Below are 22,403 nucleotides of genomic sequence, written 5' to 3'. Positions count from 1 at the left end.
GAACGCCCTATATATCCATTTTAAAAAAGACAATGTAGTGGTGTCATGCAGAATGTCAGTACTTAAAATACATTTTAATAGTACATTGCATTGGAGTGACTACATTCTAGAATGGCTCTCACGCTATTCTTCCCATTACATTCTGTTTTTTGTTTTTCGTTTTTTTTTTTTTTTGGAAAGATGTAGTTTTCCAAGAATATGCTTTCTTTATGGTAAAGATAAAGGAAACTGAGATGAAAATTACACAGCACAGAGAACACAATGGCTACATTTCTTTAATGACTGCTTCATAGGAAGAGTTCCCGTTGTGGCTCAGTGGGTTAAGAACCTGACATAGTGTCCATGAGGATGCAAGTTCAATCCTTGGCCTTCCTCAGTGGGTTATGGATCTGGTGTTGCCACAAGCTTTGGGGTAGGTCACAGATGTGGCTCAGATCTGGTGTGGCTGTGGCTGTGGAGCAGGCTGGCAGCTGCAGCTCCCATTTGAACCCTATCCCAGGAAAGAAAATGAACAGTTCCCAAGGCTAAAACTGCTGAAACCAGGCCCAAGAGAAGAAAACAAACAAAAAATGTCATGTTGGTCTATCGTATCTACATGGAAGCCAAATACACCAACAAAAAAGAGGCATGTAATGAAGCCTTATGATTCTGTCTTGGAAAAAATCTCTGATGATTGAATTTGAGGAAGCTTGGCTTGAGAGAACTTTTTCTTGATTCTGCTTATCCAGCCATTTCATGAAATCTGTCCTGCCTTTGATGGCAGAAGCAATAATACTTTACTCTCCTACGTTTTAAGTTCTTCTAACTTTAACCATTTTCATATGTCTGAAACTATGTCCTCACTTGACTCTTAGTCTTTTTTTTTTATTGTAATTTTTATTTTATTTTTTTGCTTTTTAGGGCTGTGCCTGAGGCATATGGAAGTTCCTAGGCTAGGGTTTAATCGGAATTGCAGCTGCCGGCCTACCCCACAGCCACAGCAACACAGGATCCAAGCCACACCTGTGACCTACACCACAGCTCAGGGAAAGACCAGATTCTTAACCCACTGAACAAGAGCAGGGATCAAATCGAGTCCTCAAGGATATTAGTCGGATTCATTTCCGCTGAGCCACAGCAGGAACTCCGACCCTCAGTCTTGATTCCTTTTGATTTTCTTAGGCAATAACCTCATCTTTAAAATCCCTTTTCGATTGATGTCAGAAGAACATCTTTATCTTATGCAGATCTTTATCTTTCTTTTGGCTTTTTCCCTGGGGCCAGATTGCTATTTTAGAAAATCTCTGATTGTCAGAACTCAGCCTTTGGCTTTATAGCCTCCTAGTTCTGAGCCTTTATATGAATCTGTCTGGCTTGTGTATAGCACCTGTTTTATGACTTGGACAATCTCTTCTCTGTAATTATATATATGTGTATATATTATTACATCTATATTATACACATGTTATTATATGTCCGTAATTATATATAATTACCTATACATTACATACATATATATTACATATGAATATATATATATTAACACATACATGAAGAGATAACAAAGCATTGCTTTTTTTTCCTTTCACTCCTGGATTTAACAAGGTACATGAATTTCCATAACAAGGATTTTTACAAACTAGTTACACGTTGTGACGATACTGTGCATTTCATGCTAGCATATCTTTTATTTGTTTATAGCTCAAATAGTCCACATTCTTGCGAGCACGTTCGAATGCAGCCAATAGATTTCTAATCAAAGATCCCCACATTACTGTACTTAGATATCTCAACATATTAAATAAAAGGAAAGGTGAAGGGCAACACACAATAAAAACAAAACAGGGAAAAAGAAAAGGAACAAAGCACTGATGGGCTAAAGCCCTGTAGTCAGCCTTCCTTATCTGTGGTTCCACATCTGCAGATTCAACCAACCATAGATAGTGGAGTACTGTATATATTTACTGAAAAAAAAAATATGTGTATAAGTGGACTCATGCAGTCCAAAACTAGGTTGAGAAAGAACAGTGCTGGAAGCCTCACATTTCCTGATTTCAAAACATATTATAAAACCAGAGTAATTAAAACAGTATGGTCCTAATTTAAAAGTCAACTTGTAAACAATGGAATAGAATAGTCTAGAAATAAATCCATATATTTCAATTGATTGTGACAAGAATGGCAAGAACACACCAAACCTGGAATTCCTATTGTGGCTCAGTGGAACAACCCAACTAGTATCCATGAGGGTGTGGGTTTGATCCTTGGCCTCACTTGGTGGGTTAAGGAGCTGGTGCTGCCATGAACTATGGTATAGGTTGCAGAGGCAGCTTAGATCCCACTTTGCTGTGGCTGTGCTGTAGGCTTGCAGTTGCAGCTCTGATTCAACCCCTAGCCTGGGAACTTCCATATGCTGCACCTGTGGCCCTAAAAAAAAAAAAGCAAAAAAAGGATACACCAAATCTAAGTACCTCTGCACATTAGCCCAGGACACCAAGGAGGTTTCTATCATTGTGAACTTGAAAGTGGGAAAACAGGACCTCAATGAGGGCTGCAGACCCAAGGGAGCTGGTGAGCCTGCCCCTCCCCCATTTGACATGCTTGTCCTAAAGGAAACCTGGCGACTGCAAAACTGAGCAGACTCATGACCGACAGAGAATTTGTAGAGGTCCAGTCTGCCTGGACAGTGGAATCTGGCACACCATCAGAGTGCGATGGAAATGAATTTTGAAGCAGAGGAGGTAGAGGAGCTCACCAGGCATGGCCCTGCTCGAGTGACATTGGAAGGTGTAGGCTTGTGGCAGCATCAGGACTGACCTCTCCTGGCAGAGGAGGTGGAAGGTGAAAGTATTGAGGGACCACTCAGCTGCCGGTTGTGTGAACTGCAGCTGGAGGGACCTGGTTCTCTCCAGCAGCACCCAGATTTCTGGTGAGGGACCTCTGTGACCGATGGGAGGGAGAAGAAAGAGAAGGGGGCAAACAGGAATATCAAGTGGGCATTGAAAGAACAGGTTTCCTGCCTGCAGTCTGATCTGGGGTTTCAGCAGGGGCACATCCACAGACCTTTAAGACTGCCCCAGCTGAGGTTCTTCCCACCAGGCCCTAAGCATCCCCAAAACCCGGGGTGCTAAGCCCAAACCTCCTCCTGCTCTTATGCCAACTCCTTCTGCACATTCCAGGTGCACCGCCAGCTCCCTGCAGGGGAAACTACAAACTTGAGCGATAGCGCCACCTACTGGAAAACAAAAGAAAGAGTTCTAATTGCCGGTCTTGAATCAAACAAATTCTTAATTAAAGAAGGTGTAAGTCTACTTCAAATGAGAGACCAGAAGCTCACGTCATCAAGCACTATGAAAAATCAAGGAAACATGGCATCCCCAAAATAAAACAATTCGCTAGCAACTGAACTCAAAGACATGGACTCATGATGTAACAGTTGAGTTCAATATAGCTGTTATGAAGAAATTTAATGAATTACAAGAAAATCCAGAAAGATAACTCATTGGACTCAGGAATTAAATTAATGCACAGAAGGAGTTTTTCCATAAAATTAACTTTTTAAAATAAAGTCTAAACCGAAATTCTGAAGCTGAAGCATTCAATGAAGGAGATGAAGAATGCAAGAGAGAGCAAAGGTAACAGGGCAGATCAGATAGAAAATAGAATAAGTGACTGGGAGAATAGATATATGAAAATAATTCATAATTCATATATTAGAAGAGGGCAGAGCCAGTAGTTGTTTGTTTAAATGAAGAAACCCTATGAGAACTATCGGATTCAATCAGAAAGGCAAATATAAAAATAACCAGTGTACCAGAGGAAAAGAGAGAAAGGGGCATGAGCTGTGGCAGAGGTTGCAGGTGCGGCTTGGATCGTGCGTTGTTGTGGCTCTGGTGTAGGTCGGCAGCAACAGCTCCGATTGGAGCCCTAGCCTGTGCTGCTGGAGCGGCCTTAGAAAAGGAAAAATAACAAAAAAAAAAAAAAAAAAAAAAAAAAAAAAAAAGGAGAGAAAGGGAGAGAGAGTTTATTTAAAGAAATAAAAGCTAAAGACTTCTCAAATCTGAAATAGGAGTTGGGCATACAAGTCCATAAAGCTAATAAAACATCCTATTGTATCGATGCTAACACACCTTCTCCTAGCCTCATAACGAAACTGTCAAAAGCCAGTGGAAAAAAGAATCTTAAATGCATGAAAAACTTAACTTACAAAGAAACCCCAATTAAGCTGTTAGTTTATCAGCAGAAACTACAGACCATGAGAGAGTAGAATGACATATTCAAAGCATCCTTTTTTTTTTTTTTTTTTGCTTTTTAGGGCCACACCTTCAGCATATGGCAGTGCCCAGGCTAGGGGTTGAATCAGAGCTGCAGCTGCCGGCCTATTCCAGATCCAAGCCATGTCTGCAACATACACCGCAGCTCCCAGCAACACCAGGATCCTTAACCCACTGATTGAGGCCAGGGCTCAAATCTGCATCCTCATGGATACTAGCTGAGTTCGTTTCTGCTGGGCTGCAGTACGAACTCCCAAAGTATTGAAAGATAAAAATTGCCAGCCAATTTATTCAGCAAAGTTATCCCTCAGGTATGAAGAAGAAATAAAGGCCGTTTGCAGACACAACTCACCACCGTTAGATTGGCCTTGCAAGAAGTGCTAAAAGTTCTTTGAACTTAAATGAAAAGATGACACTCCATGATGAGAAAAAAAAAAAGCCATAAAAGTACACAACACTCTGGTAAAGGTCAAAAATTAACAGACTTAGAAATTGTAACCAGGGAGTTCCCCATGGTGGCTCAGCAGGTGAAGAATTTGACATCATGTCTGTGAGGATGTGGGTTCCATCCCTGGCCTTGCTCAGAGGGGTAAGGATCCTGCATTGCCTTAAACTATGGTGTAGGTCATAGATATGGCTTGGATCTGGCGTTGCTGTGGCTGTGGTGCAGGCCTGCAGTGGCAGCTCTGATTCAACCCCTAGCCCAGAGAACTTTCATATGCTGCAGGTACCATGGTAAGAAGAAAAAAGAAGAAATTATAAGTATATTAAAACGGTGGGTTAACCATTTTAGTAACCCTGTAGTATAAGGGTTAAAGAAAAAGTATCAAATATTGAACATGAATACATGCTCAGCATCTTAGTCATTGAAACTACATGAGGTACCAATTCACATCCACCAGAATGGCTAAAATCAAAGAATAAAAGAAGCCACTGCTTGCCAGATTGGAACCCTCATACATTGCCAGTGGGGATGTTAAATGGCTCAGCCACTGTGGAAAAGAGTTTGGGTGTTCCTCAAAAAGTTATAATAGGAGTTCCTGCTGTGGTGCAGTGGGTTCATGATCTGGCTTGTCTCTATGCAGGCGCCGGTTTGATCCCCAGTCTGGCACAGTGGGTTAAAGATGTGTAGGTCACAGCTATGGCTTGGATGCAATCCCTGGCCTAGGAAATTCCACATGCCATGGGAGCAGCTGGAAAAGAAAAAAAAAAAAAAAAGTTAAAAAGTTAAACACACAACACAGTAATTCCACCCTTTGGTATTTAAACATATACATGTATACACATGTTCAGAGCAGCACTACTCACAGGAGCCAAAAAGTGGAAGCAGTTCAAATAACCACCGACGGGCAATGGATAAAAAATTATGGCATATACATGCGGTAGAAGTGGACTATTAATCGGTCATAAAATAAATGAAAATCTGACACATGCTATGAAGTGGGTGAACCTCTAAAACATGATGCCAAGTGGAAGAAATCAGACACAAGTATTTTTAATTTTATTTTTATTAATTCGAATAATTTTATTTATAGAAGTGGAAGGCAGATCAGTGGTTGCCAGGTGCTGGTGGGACGACAAAATGGGATGAGACTGTTTCGTGGGTGCAGGGTCTGGTTTTGGAGTGATGGAAATGTTCTGGAACCAGATGGAAGTAGTGATTGCACAACACAGTGAAGATCTAAATGCCACAGAATTGTTTACCTACAAATGATAAACTTTATGTGAATTTCACCTAAGAAATAAAAGACAGGGAGCTCCCTTTGTGGCTTACTGGGTTAAGAACCTGACTAGTATCCATGAGGATGCCGATTCAATCCCTGGCCTCGCTCAGTGGGTTAAGGATCTGGAGTTGCCCACAAGCTGTGGTGTAGGTCACAGAGGTGGCTTGGGTCTGTCGTTGCTGTGGCTGTGGTGTAGGCCAGCAGCTGCAGCTCGAGTTCCACCCCTAGCCTAGGAACTTCCATATACCGCAGGTGCAGCCCTACAAAGAAAAAAGAAAAAGAGAAAAGACGAACAACCATTGAGGGTACAAGGATCCCCACATCTGCACTGTAGTCAGAACACTGCTTTGAACTGGAACTGTAAACAACAGCTGGACCACATTTTATGGGTGTGACTCAGTGACTGGTACACTTTTTCAAGGATCTATCCCTTTTTGTTGGTAGCTCTGTGATTCTTTTGTGTTGCAATAGTACATCAGCAATTAATCCTTTCAATCAGGAAAATTATATTTTGGAAATAAGTTGACATAATTGTGTCATGAAAATGACTTGTACTTTGTCAAGTGCTTTTTTTTGCATCATGTGGTTCTTAGCCTTCATTCTGTTAATATGGTGTACTGCCTTTGTGTGTTGAACTCCGTGATGGCTTTATTTTTATTTATTTTTTTTGCCTGCACCCTTCTCACATGAAAATTCTCTGGCTGGGGATCAAAACCATGCCACCGCAGCAACCTGAGCCACTGCAGTGAGAACACCAGATCCTTGACCTGCTGCACCACCAGGGTACTCCTCCATGATGGCTTTGATACTTATATTTGCCACAAAATCTTTAGGAAGCAAACCAATAAAATATTTTCTTTTAGGAATTCCTGTTGTGGCTGAGTGGGTTAAGAAACCAGTTAGTTGCGGGTTTGATCCCTGGCCTTGCTCAGTAGATTAAGGACCCAGTGTTGTCAGCAAGCTATAACACAGGTTGCAGAGGTGGCTTGGATCCAGTGCTACTATAACTGTGGTGTAGGCCAGCAGCTGCGGTTCCGATGCGACCCCTAGCCTGAGAACTTCCATATGCTGCAGGTGTAGCACTAAAAAGAAAACAAATTTTTCTTTTAGTGTCTTTCCCCTCCTTATCCTATTGTTTGAGGATAAAAGTGTATGATTTGACTCCCACATACTGGATATTATGGGATGGTATCACCATATTCCATTATTTCAGGCAGAAATCTGTTTCAACAATGAAATATACCTGTACCTTACTAGTCAAAACAAAATGTAAAAAAAAATGTTCTTTGAATTATGTACTCTTACATTACCTCAAAGTCTCACAATATACTTATGAGCTAGGTACGTAAGGTTCTAGTATTCCCAATTTACAGTTTAGGAAATGAAAGAACGTGGGTTTATTTTGGCACAGAGCTAGTTAGGGATGAAGGCTTGAAAGCATCACCTCCCTTAACATATTTCAGCTTTTTCACCACGATTACTCATTCTACTCCATTTTTCAATGCCCGGTTAACTTCTTTTAAACTTGCTAATTAATTCTGAGAACGTGTATGTAAAATGTTTCAGGTTTTCAACCTACACAACTATATAATCCGCAAAAAAATTAGGTGGCACATATATTATCTCTCAACCCTTATTGATTTGATATTTATTTTAAAATCATGTTACAAGATAGTCACTGGTATTCAATTATTCCTCATTTGCCAATCTGCCTATTTGCTCAGATTTATCGGTAACCCCCAAAGCAATATTTGCACCTGGATCATTGCAGCGGACATATAGACCAAGGTGGAAAAACATTCAGTTTAAGGAAAGAGCAGTGCACCATTATGGAAGAAGCTGGGGTTCTGAGGCCAAGTGGACGGTTTTTGGATCTCAGCTATGGCTCCAGGTAAGTCCCTTTCCACTTGTTTATAAGAGGGATGAGTTGCTTTAGGATTTCAGATTATTTACTAGATGGAGTGTTCGTGGCTCAGTGGGTTGAGAATATGACTGCAGTGGCTTTGGCCACTGCTGAGGTGTGGGTTTGATCCCTGGCTGGGCACAGTGGGCTAAAGATCCAGCTGGGGTGTAGGTCACATGAATTCAATACCTGGCCCATGTGCTGCAAGCATGGCCATAATATATAAATGGCAGATTGTGGGTCTGATTTACTGTACAGCAGAAATTGAAGGAACACTGTAAATCAAACACTATAATAAAAAATAAAATTTAAAAATGATTGTAACTATATAATATGTATGCATATGTATATATGTGTATATATATATATTTTTTTCCCTCCTTTAAGCATTAGTTAATTCTGTGTGTGGGACTTTGCAGAACATAGTTGCCACAAGAATTGAACATATTAGTATGATCTCATTCATATAAGAATAAACATTAAAATTACATATTTTTTGTAGATAAGAGGTCCAGTAGAAGCTTGGTCAGTTTTTTTTTCTGAGTCTGTAATTGTATATATATACACATAGCTATGTATGTGTATACACACGATTTTTTTTTTGTCTTTTTTTTTTTTTTTTTTTTTTGTCTTTTCAGGGCCGCACCTGTGGCATATGGAGATTCCTAGGGTGGGGGTTGAATCACAGCTGTTAACCCAGATCCTTAACCCACTGAGAGAGGCCAGGAATCGAACCCACAACCTCATGGTTCCTAGTTGGGTTAGTTAACCACTGAGCCAGGAAGGGAGCTCCCACATGATTTTTTTGTGTTACCTGGGAAATAAGGGGAAAATTACATATTAAAAGATTTGCTCTCATCCAGACAAAATGGCTCTTTAAAAAATAAAAACACCGAAATAATTTTACAAATGTGTCTGTATAAATTGATTTGGGCCATGTAGTCCAGAAGGAATAAAATGCCCATAAAATAAAAAGAATGATTTCTTTTGTTGTTGTTGTTGTTTTTGTCTTTTCAGGGCCTCAGCAGCGGCATATGGAGGTTCCCAAGCTAGGGGTCAAATCAGAGCTGTAGCCTCTGCCATAGGCAATGCCAGTTCAAGCCGCATCAGCAATCTACATCACAGCTCATGGGCAACGCGGAGCCTTAACCCATTGAGCGAGCCCAGAGATGGAACCTGTGGTCTAACGGAAACTAGTCAGATTCGCTTATGTTGAGCCACGAGGGAAACTTCAAAAGAATGATTTCTTAACTACAGGAGTTCGTGAAGCCCTGCTGTCCTTGGTGTTCGTCGCAATATTCTGTGCACTGTAATTTGCACAAGTGATAGTTCAGTCTGCAGTAAGGAAAACAGGTGCGTGAGCATTCCCCAGGCATGGTAGCCTTCTTCCTCTTCTCTTACCTGTCTCATCAGGTCACTCTGGGACCTTCCAAGCCCCTGACCAGGTGTGCACACGCGCGCACACAGACGCGGACACACAGACAGACAGACACACACGCCATAAAATCTCTCCATGCAGGATTCCAGAGGAAGAGGCTCCTCCGGAAGTGGGAGTGTTATTACCGAACCACCGTCCAGACATCCTCAGGGCTGATGTTGGACCTCGGCCCTGAGTAGGTGAAGAAGGGCTGTCCCAGGACTCGTTCAGGGCTCCTTCCCCCACCCGCTGGAAGGCGGGCGCCCCCTCCTGCGGGGCTGGGGCAGGGAGGGAGGGACGACCGTCCCCGGCGTGCTCTTGGCGCCCCCGGCCAGCAGGCCCAGCAGGACCCTGAAACCGGGCGGACTGTGACCCCACCATGGGCTCCCTGCAAAGCTGGGCCTGGGCTTCTGGAGCCAGGAGGGCCACGCCGCCCCGTCCACGCCGAGGGGTCCTCACTTACGATGGCCGACGGATGTTAGCGGGCCCAGCCCTGAAAGGAGCAGCAATACAGACAGCATTGCGTGGTCCGCCTGCCTCTCCACGGAGATGGTTGCTGGAAACCCCGATCAACTGTCCCGTAGGGGCCCGGGGCTCCAGATCTGGAAGGGGAGGGGATGGGAGGAGCGGGGCTGGTGGGGGACGGGTCACTGGACCTGGAAGTCACAGGCGTCCCCTAGCGGCCAGATGAATGCAGGAGGCACCCAGGAGTGCCTGCCTCCTGCTGCCAAAGTGCGCTTTATTTCCAAAAATTTGACATTCTAAACGTATACAAGGGTAATCTCATGTTACAAAAAGCACTGTCTTCTCTGCATGTAAGCCACTTGCTGGCGAAGTTCTTGCTGATATTAGTAATCCACGTTATAGCTTTCTGGTACCATGACTGAATGACTGATGAAGGAAAAAGAAAATGGGAATTCACAATATGTTTAGTAGCAGAAGGTTTCCTACTTTAACCGTATCTACCACCAGATTTCTATTTTAAGTCTCAGGTCAAAACACTCACACAAAAGAATACAGACACTAAAAAAAATTTTTAAAAATCAATTCTTATATATTAATTGAAACTTTGATTATAGATACGTTCGTTTCTTAGAAAACTAGTCCAAATAAAAAGCTAAACATTAAATGTGTTTATATATGAATATGTATTTATGTGTATAAATATATATGCCTGTGTTTTACTACTTTAATGTTGATTTATCATTTAAATATGAGGCAAAATAATTACAGCCATGAACTTAGTGAAAACAATTGAAATCCATTTATTTGTTTAGTTTTGTACACTTGTGGCTCTTAGAAGAATCCATGGTTTAGAAAGACTAAGATGAAAAGCTAAACAGAATTTTTTCCCAATCACTATGGAGTTCACACACTGAAAGGCAAGAGAATTTAGGACACTGATTAATGACCGGCACAATTTAAGACAATTATTTGTATAAGCATATTTACCCCTCATATTCTGCATTCTCTTTGTTGCATGATCTTCTCATTTCATTTCGCTTCATGATCATAAAGATGAAAATTATGAAAAAGGGCAGAGAAATGTAGAAACTCAGAATAAGCCAGTTGCCCTGATGTGTATTGTAGGCTTTTTTAATAAAAACTATAGCTAGAAATGAAACATAGAAAGCAATGGATAGTCACTGAATATTTGAATAAATTTATATTTATTTCACTTTAATCACATATCTACATATAAAACCATATACATGGAGTTCCTGTTGTGGCTCTGTGGAAAAGAACCTGAATAGTATCTCTGAGGACATGGGTTCAATTCCTTGGCCCACTCAGTGGATTAAAGGATCTGGCATTGTCATGAACTGTGGTGAAGGTCGCAGACCAGGCTCAGATCCTGCATTGCGGTGGCTGTGTTGCTATAGCAGCTGCAGCTCTGATTCAACCCCTAGTCTGGGAACTTCCCTATGCCCTAAAAAGCAAAGCAAAACAAAACAAAACAAAGAAGAACAAAAAAACCCAGCCATATGTATAACTGAAACTTTAATATCTTGCAAATTCTTATAGGAGAAAATAGAAGGACATTTAAATTCATACCCAAAACTACAATGGTACATTTTTCATAGATTTACTACTCATCTTTTTTTATATATTTAACTGTTATGATACTGTCTACATGTTTTGAGTTCTGCTTACCACATTCAGCTTATTTATGGCATCAATATTTTTAAAAGGTGATACATTAATAAAGCTTAACTATTTAGAAACATACTGGGAAAACTCCCCATTCTTTCCCCTACACCAAGTCACGCAGTTTCCCTCCTTGGAAAATGACTCCTATTCCTCCATCTAGGATTTATATTTCATATATATGAATAAAATCCACCTCTATATCTATACTTGTCTCTGTATCTACCTATATGCAATGTGTTGTGTGTATTTTTCCCCTCATATCGACATTCAACATCTTATGTTCTTTCAATATTTCTTACACTTAAAAAACTGAAGTACTACACAATTCAGAAAAGTACACAATAAATAAATATATTAGCAAAGAATCAGGAAAATCATCCAGGAAAAACATATCCTGTTAGAATCCCTAAAGTATCCTCAGGGCATTTTCTAATCATCATTCGTCTCCAAAGATTACAAGTGTATTGATCCCTTCCATTATTATTTACTTGGTATATTTTTATTGAAGTATAAAATACTAACAGAAATTATATACCTCAAAGAATTTTCTAAACTGAACACATATTGTGTATATGGTGTAAGAAAGTGGTCCAGTGTCATTAATTTGCATGTAGCAATCCAGTCTTCCTAAGATCACTTATTGAAAAGACTCACCTTTCCTCATTGTATATTCTTGCCTTCTTTCTCATAGATTAATTTACCATATAAGTGTGGGTTTATTTCTGGGCTATTCTGTTCCATTGATCTGTGTGTCTGTTTTGTGCAACTACTGTACTGTTTTGATTATTACAGATTTGTAATATACTTTGAGATCAGGAAGTTTGATACCTGCAGTTTTTTTCATCTTCCTCTAGATTGCTTTGGCTATTTTGAGTCTTTTATGGTTCCAAACATTATCAAATTATTTGTTATAGTTCTATGAAAGGTGCCATTGGAATTTTGATAGAGATTGCATTGAATATGAAAACTACTTTGAACATTTTAACAATATTAATTATTCTAATCCATGAACATGGTATACATTTCCAAATATTTGTAGTTTCTTTAATTTCTTTCATCAATGTCTTACCATTTTCAAAGTATAGGTCTTTCACTTCTTTGGTTAAATATATTCCTAGGCATTTTATTCTCTTTGATACAATTGTAAATGGGATTGTCTCTTGGTTTCTTTTTGTGATAGTTTATTAGTATCTAACAATTCAACAGATTTGTGTATGTTAATTTTGTATCTTGCAACTTTACTGGGTTCACTCATTAGTTTTAATGCTTTTTGGTGAAGTCTTTGGGTTTTTTCTACATACAGAATTATGTCATCTGCAAATAGTGATAGTTTTACTTTTTTCTTTCCAATTTGGATTTTTAATTTCTTTTTGGTTTGTTTTTTAATTGCTCTGACTAGGGTGAATAGGATTTCCATTATGATTTTGAATAAAAGTATTTGAAGTGGGCGTCCTTATCTGTTTCTGATCTTAGAGGAAAAGCTTTCAGCTTCGCATTATTGAGTATGATGTTAACTTTGGGTTTCCCATATATGGCCTTTATTATGTTGAGGTATACTCCCTTTATATCACTTTGTTGAGGGCCTTTATCAAAAATGGATGTTATATCAATGATAGCCACTTGCCTTCATTCACAGAACAAGAAAAAGCATAAACATGTACTCCATCGCTCAAAATGTGATTTACTATTATGTCCTAATAAATATGTACACATATTTTACCATGTTTTTGTCTAAATTTCACTCAGAATAAAAACTTTATCCTACAGTTGTTTTTAGTAACCTATGAAGTTTTTAATAACATGGAATGCAAATAATTTACATAGTGTTCATTTGCTCATATTTAAATTTTTTTTTTTTATGGCTGCACCCATGGCACATGAATTGAATCCAAGCCCTATGCCATAGCTACAGCAATGCTGGATCCTTTAACCTACTTCACTGGCCCAGGGATTGAACCCACACCTCCTCAGTGACCTGAACTATTGCAGTCAGATTCTTAACCCAGTGCACCACAGCAAGAACTCCTATTTTGTTTTGAATTCATGTTATGTCATTTATTGAATCTTAATTTAAGAGTACTGTAGTCTATCTTAGTAACTAAGTTTATTGAAACAGTGTCTGTGAGGAAAAATTATTACAAATATTACTTAACACTATTAAAACCACTATTCAAGATAATTTCTTTTAATTACTTATGAGACCATGAAAGATTTGGCTCAGCAATATATTTCTTTAATTATTTCATAAACCCTCATTTTGTTTTAAAAGTTTTATTATTACTTACCAGATTTATGATCATTTCCATCATCAATACTTCCTCCTGGTGAGCCAATTTGTAGTTCACAATCTGGAGGCCTATAGCCAGGAAGGCAATGACAGTTACCTAAATTATTACATATCTGAAATAGAAAAATATATAATCACTATAAATCATGGTAGTCTCTCTATATTATATATAAACACTTAAATTCAAAAGAACAAAAATTACTATTTTTCTAAGTTTATTGAGATGGTATAATGTGAGAAGTAGGTTACAAAAAGTATTGAAAATTTTGGCAACATAACAGTCAATGATAAAATCACTACCCTGGAGTTCCCGTCGTGGCACAGTGGTTAATGAATCCGACTAGGAACCATGGGGTTGCGGGTTCTATCCCTGGCCTTGCTCAGTGGGTTGAGGATCCGGTGTTGCCGTGAGCTGTGGTGTAGGTTGCAGACGTGGCTCGGATCCCATGTTGCTGTGGCTCTGGCGTAGGCCAGTGGCTACAGCTCCGATTAGACCCCTAGCCTGGGAACTCCATATTTATTTTAAAAAAATCACTACCCTACACGATAGTTTTTTTCTGGCCTACATATATTGACTCCTTTTGATAAGTACTGTGTCTTCCTCAATCATTTTTTTAATAAGTGAGAATAATACAAATTATGGATATTGTATTCACAGAGGAGAGCATCATTAAGTGAATTAAGAATTTTTAACAAATAATATTTCATGTAGTTATTTTTGAAACATTGTCTATCACCACTTCCACATTTCCCATTCATGGACTTTAATTTATATACAAAATATTGTGATAAGTTTACCATCAATTGCTTGGCTACTTTAATTGCTTATTCTAGCCCCTTTTCCAAAATTTAACACTATTGATCAACCACTTGTACTTCATTTTTAAGTGAACAATTTTCAAAAGTAAAAAAAAAAAAAATTGATGCCAAAAATATTTAAAATGGACAATAAGATAAAACTTTATGATAAGCTTGAATTGCTAGCAATTTATATTCAGTGCAGTTTATGTGTTATTTACGCTTTTACATTTCAATAGCTTAGTATTAATTTTCATTTAAAAGATGTAAGTAAAGTTTTGTAAAATTCAAACAATTAAAATGCACAAAACTAAGGGTCTTCATGCACTAATTAAGTTCCACTGTCCACTGATAAGCATTTTCCATGCTATGTATGCTTATATATATCCATAAATACAAATTCCCAGGTTTTTGCCAAACTAACATCACTAATGTTATACTATGAACATATTCCTCTATCTGAAAGTATAAATATAGGACTAGCATATTTAAAAAATAGACATAATATAAAATGGTATAGATATTTCCTATAATTCTGCTATAGATACTGTGTCCTGTCCATGTACACTGATACTGCTAAATTCTTTGTGTTTAAAGATTATTAAAATTTTAAATCTCTCTTTACTACATCTTAAAAGTGATTTCAATAAAATGAATTTGAATTATAATCTTGAAATCCATAAAATGTTCTATTTTACATATCAATACCTTTATTTTTTGATATTTAGTGCACTGGTGATAAATATTTTAACATGAGGTTTTGAAATTAGGATTAGAACATTATTTATTATTTCAAGCCTAATCCAAAATGTTCCCCTTTCCTGAATTAATTAACACTTATCTAAGCAACATAAGACAACAGAGGTTGTCATCCTTTTGTTTTTTGACCATGCCCACAGTGTACAGAAGTTCTCAAGTGAGATATCCAACCTGTGTCATAGCAGTGACCCGAACCACAGCTGTGACAACATTGCTGGATCAACACTGGATCTAGCTATTCTTTTTGTTTACATTTTATAGAATATTAAAGACAATATGGCAGCATTTTATATCTTCTAAAGCCGATCAAAACTTATAAAATTGAATACTGATAAATTTTGTGAATTGGGGATCATTCACATAATATTTTTATAATCATACACTAATTTTCTTTTAGGAAAATGGCAAAACAAGGTTCAAGATTATATAGTTCAAGAAGTAAAAATCAAATGTAGAAATAACAACAAATTTGTATTACCAGATTAAAATAGATAAGCAGTTGGGCAGAAATAAAATGATATTTGCATGAGGATATATTTTCTATTAGAAACCTCTTCAGAAGAACATCATAAACTCTCTAACACGTCAACATATTTTTTAAGTACGCCTTCTGTAAAATATTACATAGCCATAAATTTTAATTATGAAGAGTATGAGGGAGAATGTGTTCACAGTGTAACATGCATTTACTTGTAAGAGAAAATAATAAATATTTTTTATATAGACATGTTACTGGAGTTCCTTCTGTGGTGCAGCAGATTAGGAATCCAATGTCTCTGCGATGATGAGGGTTTGATCCCTGACTGAGCACAAAGGGTTACGGATCTGGCGTTGCTGCAGCTGTGGCATAGTTTGCAGCTGTGGCTGCATTCCATCCCTGGCCTGGGAACTTCCATGCACCATGGGTGTGGCTGAAAAAAAAAAATCCAAAACTACGCAACAATAGCACATTACTAATTCATAAGTTATGGGTGCTTACAATAAATTCAATACACCTTACACATTAAATACAATTCACTTCATAGTGTTTGGATCAGTTGAAAATCAGCTCATTTAATTTCTATTAGTTAGCTATTCCCAGGCAAGGTCGGTTTAAAAGCAACCTAGATTTTCAATTCCCCCCAAACAGGATAGATTTTTACTTTGAATTACTCATAAAAATAACAGGAAACTTAGAAAGTAGCTTACCCCATTTCCTCTGCATTTTGTAGTGGCATTACAATTATATCCCATTAAAGGAACTTTTTTGCAGGTTTTGTTTATACAATACTAAAATAAAACAAACATAATATTTTATAATTATTCACAAATTTTATACTAGGAAAGAATTAATTATTTGTTACATATGTATAAAAGATGCTCAAGATGAGATTTTTTATTATGTATTACTCTGATTCTGGTACAAGGATTCTGGCACTCTAATACAAAAATCTAAACAATAATAAATTTAAGTAAAAAACCCTGAGAGTGTTTACCTTTACCTAGTTTATATAATAATGTTAAATAATTTTGGTTTTGATACTTACAATTAGAAATTGAATTGAGAATCTCTATCAGAGGAGTTTTATATGTTATGTTAATGCTCTGTTAAGAATAATTCGTTAATTAATATTAATTTGTCCTCTCAAAAACTGGAATATAATTATTAATTTGGTTTGGGTTTCAAATATAAGTTAATATTTTGGATTATAAATTATGATGAATCCTTGTTATAATATTGATCAGAATAATCTAGCAAGAGAAATAACTTAATCTGTATCATTGCTAAACCCTTCTTATGTCAAAGTGAGTAATCTAGTGGTAAATCAGTTAATTTTTACCTCACTTATTAGACAACTAAACTTAACCAAGAAGTATATACTGAAAACTAAAAAGAAGCACTGAAAAATAATTTTAAAGAATAGAAAAATAGAAAGCTCACCTGTGTTCATGGACTAGAAGACATAATATTGTTATCAGTACTATCCAAAGCATCTATAAATTTAATTCAGTCTGTCAAAATTCCAAAGACACTTTTTTTTTTCATAAATAGGAAACCTCATCCTAAAATGTGTATGGAATCTCAAGAGACACATATAACCAAAACAATCCTAAAAAATAATTAAGTTGGAGGACCCAAACTTTTTGATATCAAAACATACTATAAAGCTACAGCAATGAAAACCATGTGGTTCTGGCATAAATTTAGACACACACACAGACACAAAACTAATATCTTTACTATATATATATATGTATATATATATATATATATATATAGAAAGAGAGAGAATGAAAGTTATATATATATATATATATATATATATATAAAGATACTAGTTCTTCACAAATTAAACTACAGTTTTAATATAATTCTTATTAAATTTCTGAAAAGTTTTATTGTCTTATACAAGTTTATTTTACAATTTATATGGAAAGGTATAGGCCCAGAATAGCTAAAACTATATTATCGAAAGAAATATAAAATGAGAAGAATCAGTCTGCTTGCTATTAAAACTTACTATATTGCTAAAATAATCAAGAGATATGATATTGGTGGATGGATAGACATGCAGATTAATTGAACAATCTAGACAACCCAAGACCCACAAAAATATACTCTTTTTCTGGAAAAGATACAAAAAACCCTCACACATTATAAGATAAACCTAAACTGAAAGAGACTCAAATGTAAAACACCATATGATACATTTTATGAAAAAAAAATTGGGAAAATATCTCATGACCTAGGATTAAGTAAAGGGTTATTAGACGACACAAAAAAAAAGCACACTTATGAAAGGAAAAATTGATAAACTGACATCATGAAAATTAAAAGCTTTTGCTCTGTTAAAGTCTGTGGAGGGGACAAAAAAAAAAGCTATAGAAGGAAATATTTTCAAACTTAAGAAGATAAGAATAGTTAAAACAACAATTTTTAAAAGGGTAATCAATCCTATTAGAATAGAATAGAAAAATAAAAAAATAGAAAATTGGCAAAAGACATGAGTAGACCCTTCAATGCAGAGGATATAGTGATGGTAAAAAGCACATGAAAAAAATGTTGAAAAAAATATACTGATGGTAAAAAGCACATGAAAAAAAATTATATTCCTGTAATTAACCATTAGAGGAATGCACATTAAAAGCCCCCATATCAGTGCACACATGCCAACATGGCAAAAATAAAAATGAGTCATAACACCAAACACCGCTGAGGATGTGGAGGAACTAGATCACTCATCTATTGCTGGTGGAAAAATGAAATCGTTCAGCCACTCTTGCGAAGATTACAGCAGTTTCTCACAGAACCAAAAATATACTTACCACGTGAACCACAGGTGGCACTCTTAGGCATTTATGTTAGGGAAGTGAAATACACATACATTATCTCAGCTTCATGAATCAGGAATTCTGGTCATGACATAGATTGGCCCTTGATTTTGGGATTCTTAGAGTGTCAGGCAGTTTTACCCGAAGGCTTTACTCAGGCAGATGTGCTTTCAAATTTGCCATGTGGTTGTTGGCAAACTATGGGATTAACATTCTTGTTTCCACCAGGGCTGTTGCTGGAGATCATATTCAGCATCCCCTCTAACATGGCAGCTTGTTTCATCAAAGCAAGCCAAGCAAGAATGAGAGGGAGAGAAAGAGCTTGCAAGCAAACACAATGAAAGATACTATTTTTTATAGCCTGATGTTGGAAGTGACATCCTCTCACTTTCACTATACTCCATGCATGAAAAGCAAGTCTCACAACTGAGATATTTTACAACTGAGTGAATAAAAGAGGGTGAGGTCATTAGGGCACATTTTATTTTATTTATTTTATTTTATTTATCATTTTAAGGCAGCACCTGCAGCATATGGAAGTTCCCAGGCTAGGGGCCAAATAGGACCTGCAGCTGAGGCCTGCACCACAGCCACAGCAACAATGGATCTGAGCCGCATCCATGACCTGCTTCATAGCTTGCAGCAATGCCAGGTCCTTAACCCAGTGAGTGAGGCCAGAGATTGAACCTGCCTCCTCACAGAGACTATGTTGGGTTCTTAACCTGCTGAGCCAATAATGGGAACTCCAGGGTACATTTTAAAAGCAGATTATCACAGGAGTTCTCTTGTGGCACAGAGGGTTAAAACCTGGCATTGTTACTGCAGTGGTTCAGGTTGCTGATGTGGCATGGGTTCAGACTCTGGCCTGGGAACTTCCACATGCCATAGGCATGGCCAAAAAAAAAAAAAAAAAAAAAAAAAAAAGCAGATTATCACAGTCCATCCTTTACGAATATTACATATATTTACCATGCAAATTACATTCATCTACCAGGTCTCCAGATATCTCATCTGTTTAAAATATCCACTCAAAGCCTGTCTCTTCACCCAAATTAGCTCCAGCTATGGGTTAGGCTCCTGCCATACTTCCTTGACTACAGCTCCTCAATCTGTGGATTTGTGAAAGTACACAGTTATCTGTTCCTGACACCACCAACACACAGTGGTAGGGCAGGGATAGGAGAACTTGTACAGACCTTCTTGCTCAAATGCGCAGAGAATTGGGACACAAAAAGAATCATTGGGCCATAACAACTCTGAAATCCAGTGGAGCAAATGTTAGGAGTTCCTTGGTTGGATTTTGAAACATGTGAATAACACTTGGCTTATGGTTCTTGTTTTCCTTCCAAACATTGTTTCCTTTTTCATGAAAAATAGCAGGAGTTTACTGCTGAATAATTGTCTTAACCTGCTTTCCAACAGTAGAATTGGGGAAGTCCAGTAGCCTCTTTTCATTCTGTATTCTTTTTCCCTGTTATCCTTCCTGACAGTGAGTCTGCTGATACTTCTAAAAAAAAAAAAAAAAATTGCATGGATCGCCTGTGAATCTCATCAGAGTTCATTCCATTAGGCAAAAGACATATTTCTGCAACATCTCTTGAATACATTTCTTCGTAATAAGCTGCTTTCTGCCTTGGGCTTCTTTTGAGATGGCTGAAAGAAAAAGTCCTAAAGCTTTTAGAGGGCTCGCTTTCCGTTTTATTTAAAGAATATGTGGGGCCCACCCTTAATCTCTAAGAGGGATGTTTGTGAAATTTTATGTACTGGAACTCTTAACTAATGTTTACATAGCCTCACTCAGTATTAGCTCTAGACCATGTTTTCTGAGAGTTCTTAGAGTCCGTTTCTTAATTCTGGCATCTTTTGCTGTGTGAAGAGGCTGGACATGTTCAAAGTCATCAAGTCACGGTTAGTTTTCGTTTAACAGTTCTTCTCTCAATTTGTTTCCGTCCTTTCATACTTTATTATAAGCCGCAAGAAGAAATCAGATCAGATCGCCAAGTTTATTAGATATGCCTTCTGATTTCCACAAACTGTAGAAGAAAACATGCGAAGCTTTCACCCACTAAATAAAAAGGACCCTCCTTCCTTTAGCTTTCAATAATATATACCTCGTTACCCGTTGAGCCCTGAAAAGCAAGGTCTCCAAATTCTGAGTTTTACTAAAGCTCTGATCAGGGAATCTGAGCTTTGTTTATCATGGTCTTCAAAATTCTTCTAGCTTGCACCCACTTTCTGGTTCTACAGTAACTCTAACATTTAGTGGAATTTAGTTACAGTTGCATCATACTTCCAGGTACCATACTCTCTATTAGTTATCTAATGCTGCCTAACAAATTACCCCCCAGAATTAATGACATTAAACAACATTTATTTGATCAGAGGTTCTGTGTGTGAGGAACTCAGGCACATCTTGGCTGGGTTCTCCGTTTCACAAACTCTTACAAGGCTCTAATCAAGACGTCATCAAGGACTGGTATCTCATTCGGAGGTCTGACTTGGAAGAATCCTCTTCAAACCTTGCTCCTATGGTCTTTGGCAGAATTCGGTTCCTTGCAGATTATGGGATTGGGAGCATCAGTTCCTCTCTGGCCTGTAATTGCTTTTCCTTAAGAGTTTTTCCATCATGTAGTTTGCTGCAGCAAAGCAAGCAATCTAAGCAGCGGAGAGAGAGTGTGCATGCAAAACGGAAGTCACTGTCTATTTTAAACTCATCTTGTGATGTTCCATAACTTTTGCCATCTTCTCTTTTTTAGAACCGGCCACTATATCCAGTAAACACACAAAGGATGAGGAGTATACAAGGGAGTCAATATCAAGAAGTGGAATCACTGGAGCCATTTTAGAAGCTGCTGAAACCATATACAAGCCCCTGAGTCCTTGTGTGGGTTTTTTTTGTTTGTTTGTTTTTGTTTTTTTAGGGTCACACTCACAGCATATTGGAGGTTCCCAGGCTAGGGATCAAATCAGAGCTGTAGCTGCCGGCCTACACCACAGCCACAGCAATGTGGGATCCGAGCCATGTCTGCAACCTACACCACAGCGCAAGGCAAATGCCAGATCCTTAGCCCACTGAGCGAGGCCAGGGATCAAACCTGCCTCCTCATGGATGCTAGTCAGATTCATTTCCACTGAGTCACAACAAGAACTCCAGTCCTTAGGTTTTGAAGTAAAAGGCTATTCCTTTAGCCTCCCAGGCCTCCCCTCAGTTTCAAAAGCCTAAGAGTTAATGATTTGGAAATACTGTTACAGCTAAAAACTAGTTGAAACAGTCTCCACGATGTTATGTTCAGCCTTGGCCCACTAACTTACTACTAATGGTCACTTTCTAGTTAGAGGTATAGTGCACCCAGTGTCTTTTTTTTCCTCTGAACACTCACCTCCGTCACTCTGTGAGCAATCTTCATTACAGAGGGAAGGTCAAGGTGCGATTAACCCCACAAAACCACCAGAAATGTCACCGGACCACCTGACTCTGGCCTTGATGACTTTGAAATGATCTTGGGAGGGAGAGGAACATAGGGCCCTAATCCTTATCAACAGCCCCCCTCCCCCCTTTTTTTTTTCAAGTTAAATCTACAAACCCCTAGCTACCCCCTCTCAAGGGAGGACACAGTTTTGGGGGCGTTAGCCCTCCGTGGCCTTCTTTGCCTGGCAAAGCAATAAAGCTGTTCTTCCTGCTTTACTCCAAACTCTGTTTCGGAGACTTAACTGGTGCCAGTGTACAGAGGCTGGTTTTGTCCACACTGCCTACCACTACAAGCAAGCGTCTGAGGGCACAGGATGGCTGAACCCAGAT

The 22,403-nt window shown here is 38.1% G+C and overlaps 1 protein-coding gene across 3 annotated transcripts in view; it reads right to left on the bottom strand.

Moving 5' to 3' along the window:
* Window positions 1-9,985: 9,985 nt before the first annotated feature.
* Window positions 9,986-22,403, bottom strand: part of ADAM18 (ADAM metallopeptidase domain 18) — a 55,372-nt gene continuing 42,954 nt past the window's right edge. For 2 of the 3 annotated variants that reach the window (XM_085003915.1, XM_085003917.1), the window contains 4 exons: window positions 16,481-16,561; window positions 13,734-13,848; window positions 10,750-10,909; window positions 9,986-10,188 (listed from right to left, as the gene is read on the bottom strand). In XM_085003915.1, coding sequence (XP_084860041.1) covers window positions 10,146-10,188; window positions 10,750-10,909; window positions 13,734-13,848; window positions 16,481-16,561 — 399 coding nt within the window. In that variant the 3' untranslated portion in view covers window positions 9,986-10,145. Of the gene's footprint in view, window positions 10,189-10,537; window positions 10,673-10,749; window positions 10,910-13,733; window positions 13,849-16,480; window positions 16,562-22,403 lie in introns of those variants that run through there. The other variant, XM_085003916.1, reaches the window with a different exon arrangement.

Source organism: Sus scrofa, chromosome 17 (genome assembly GCF_054392235.1).
Source record: "Sus scrofa isolate SSC_HxYL_T2T_F1_AM1 chromosome 17, Sscrofa_HxYL_maternal_Yorkshire_Landrace_v2.0, whole genome shotgun sequence".
NCBI classification, from domain to species: domain Eukaryota; kingdom Metazoa; phylum Chordata; class Mammalia; order Artiodactyla; family Suidae; genus Sus; species Sus scrofa.
Note: the sequence above shows the minus strand (reverse complement) of the source record. Positions and strands in the feature narration are given on the sequence as shown.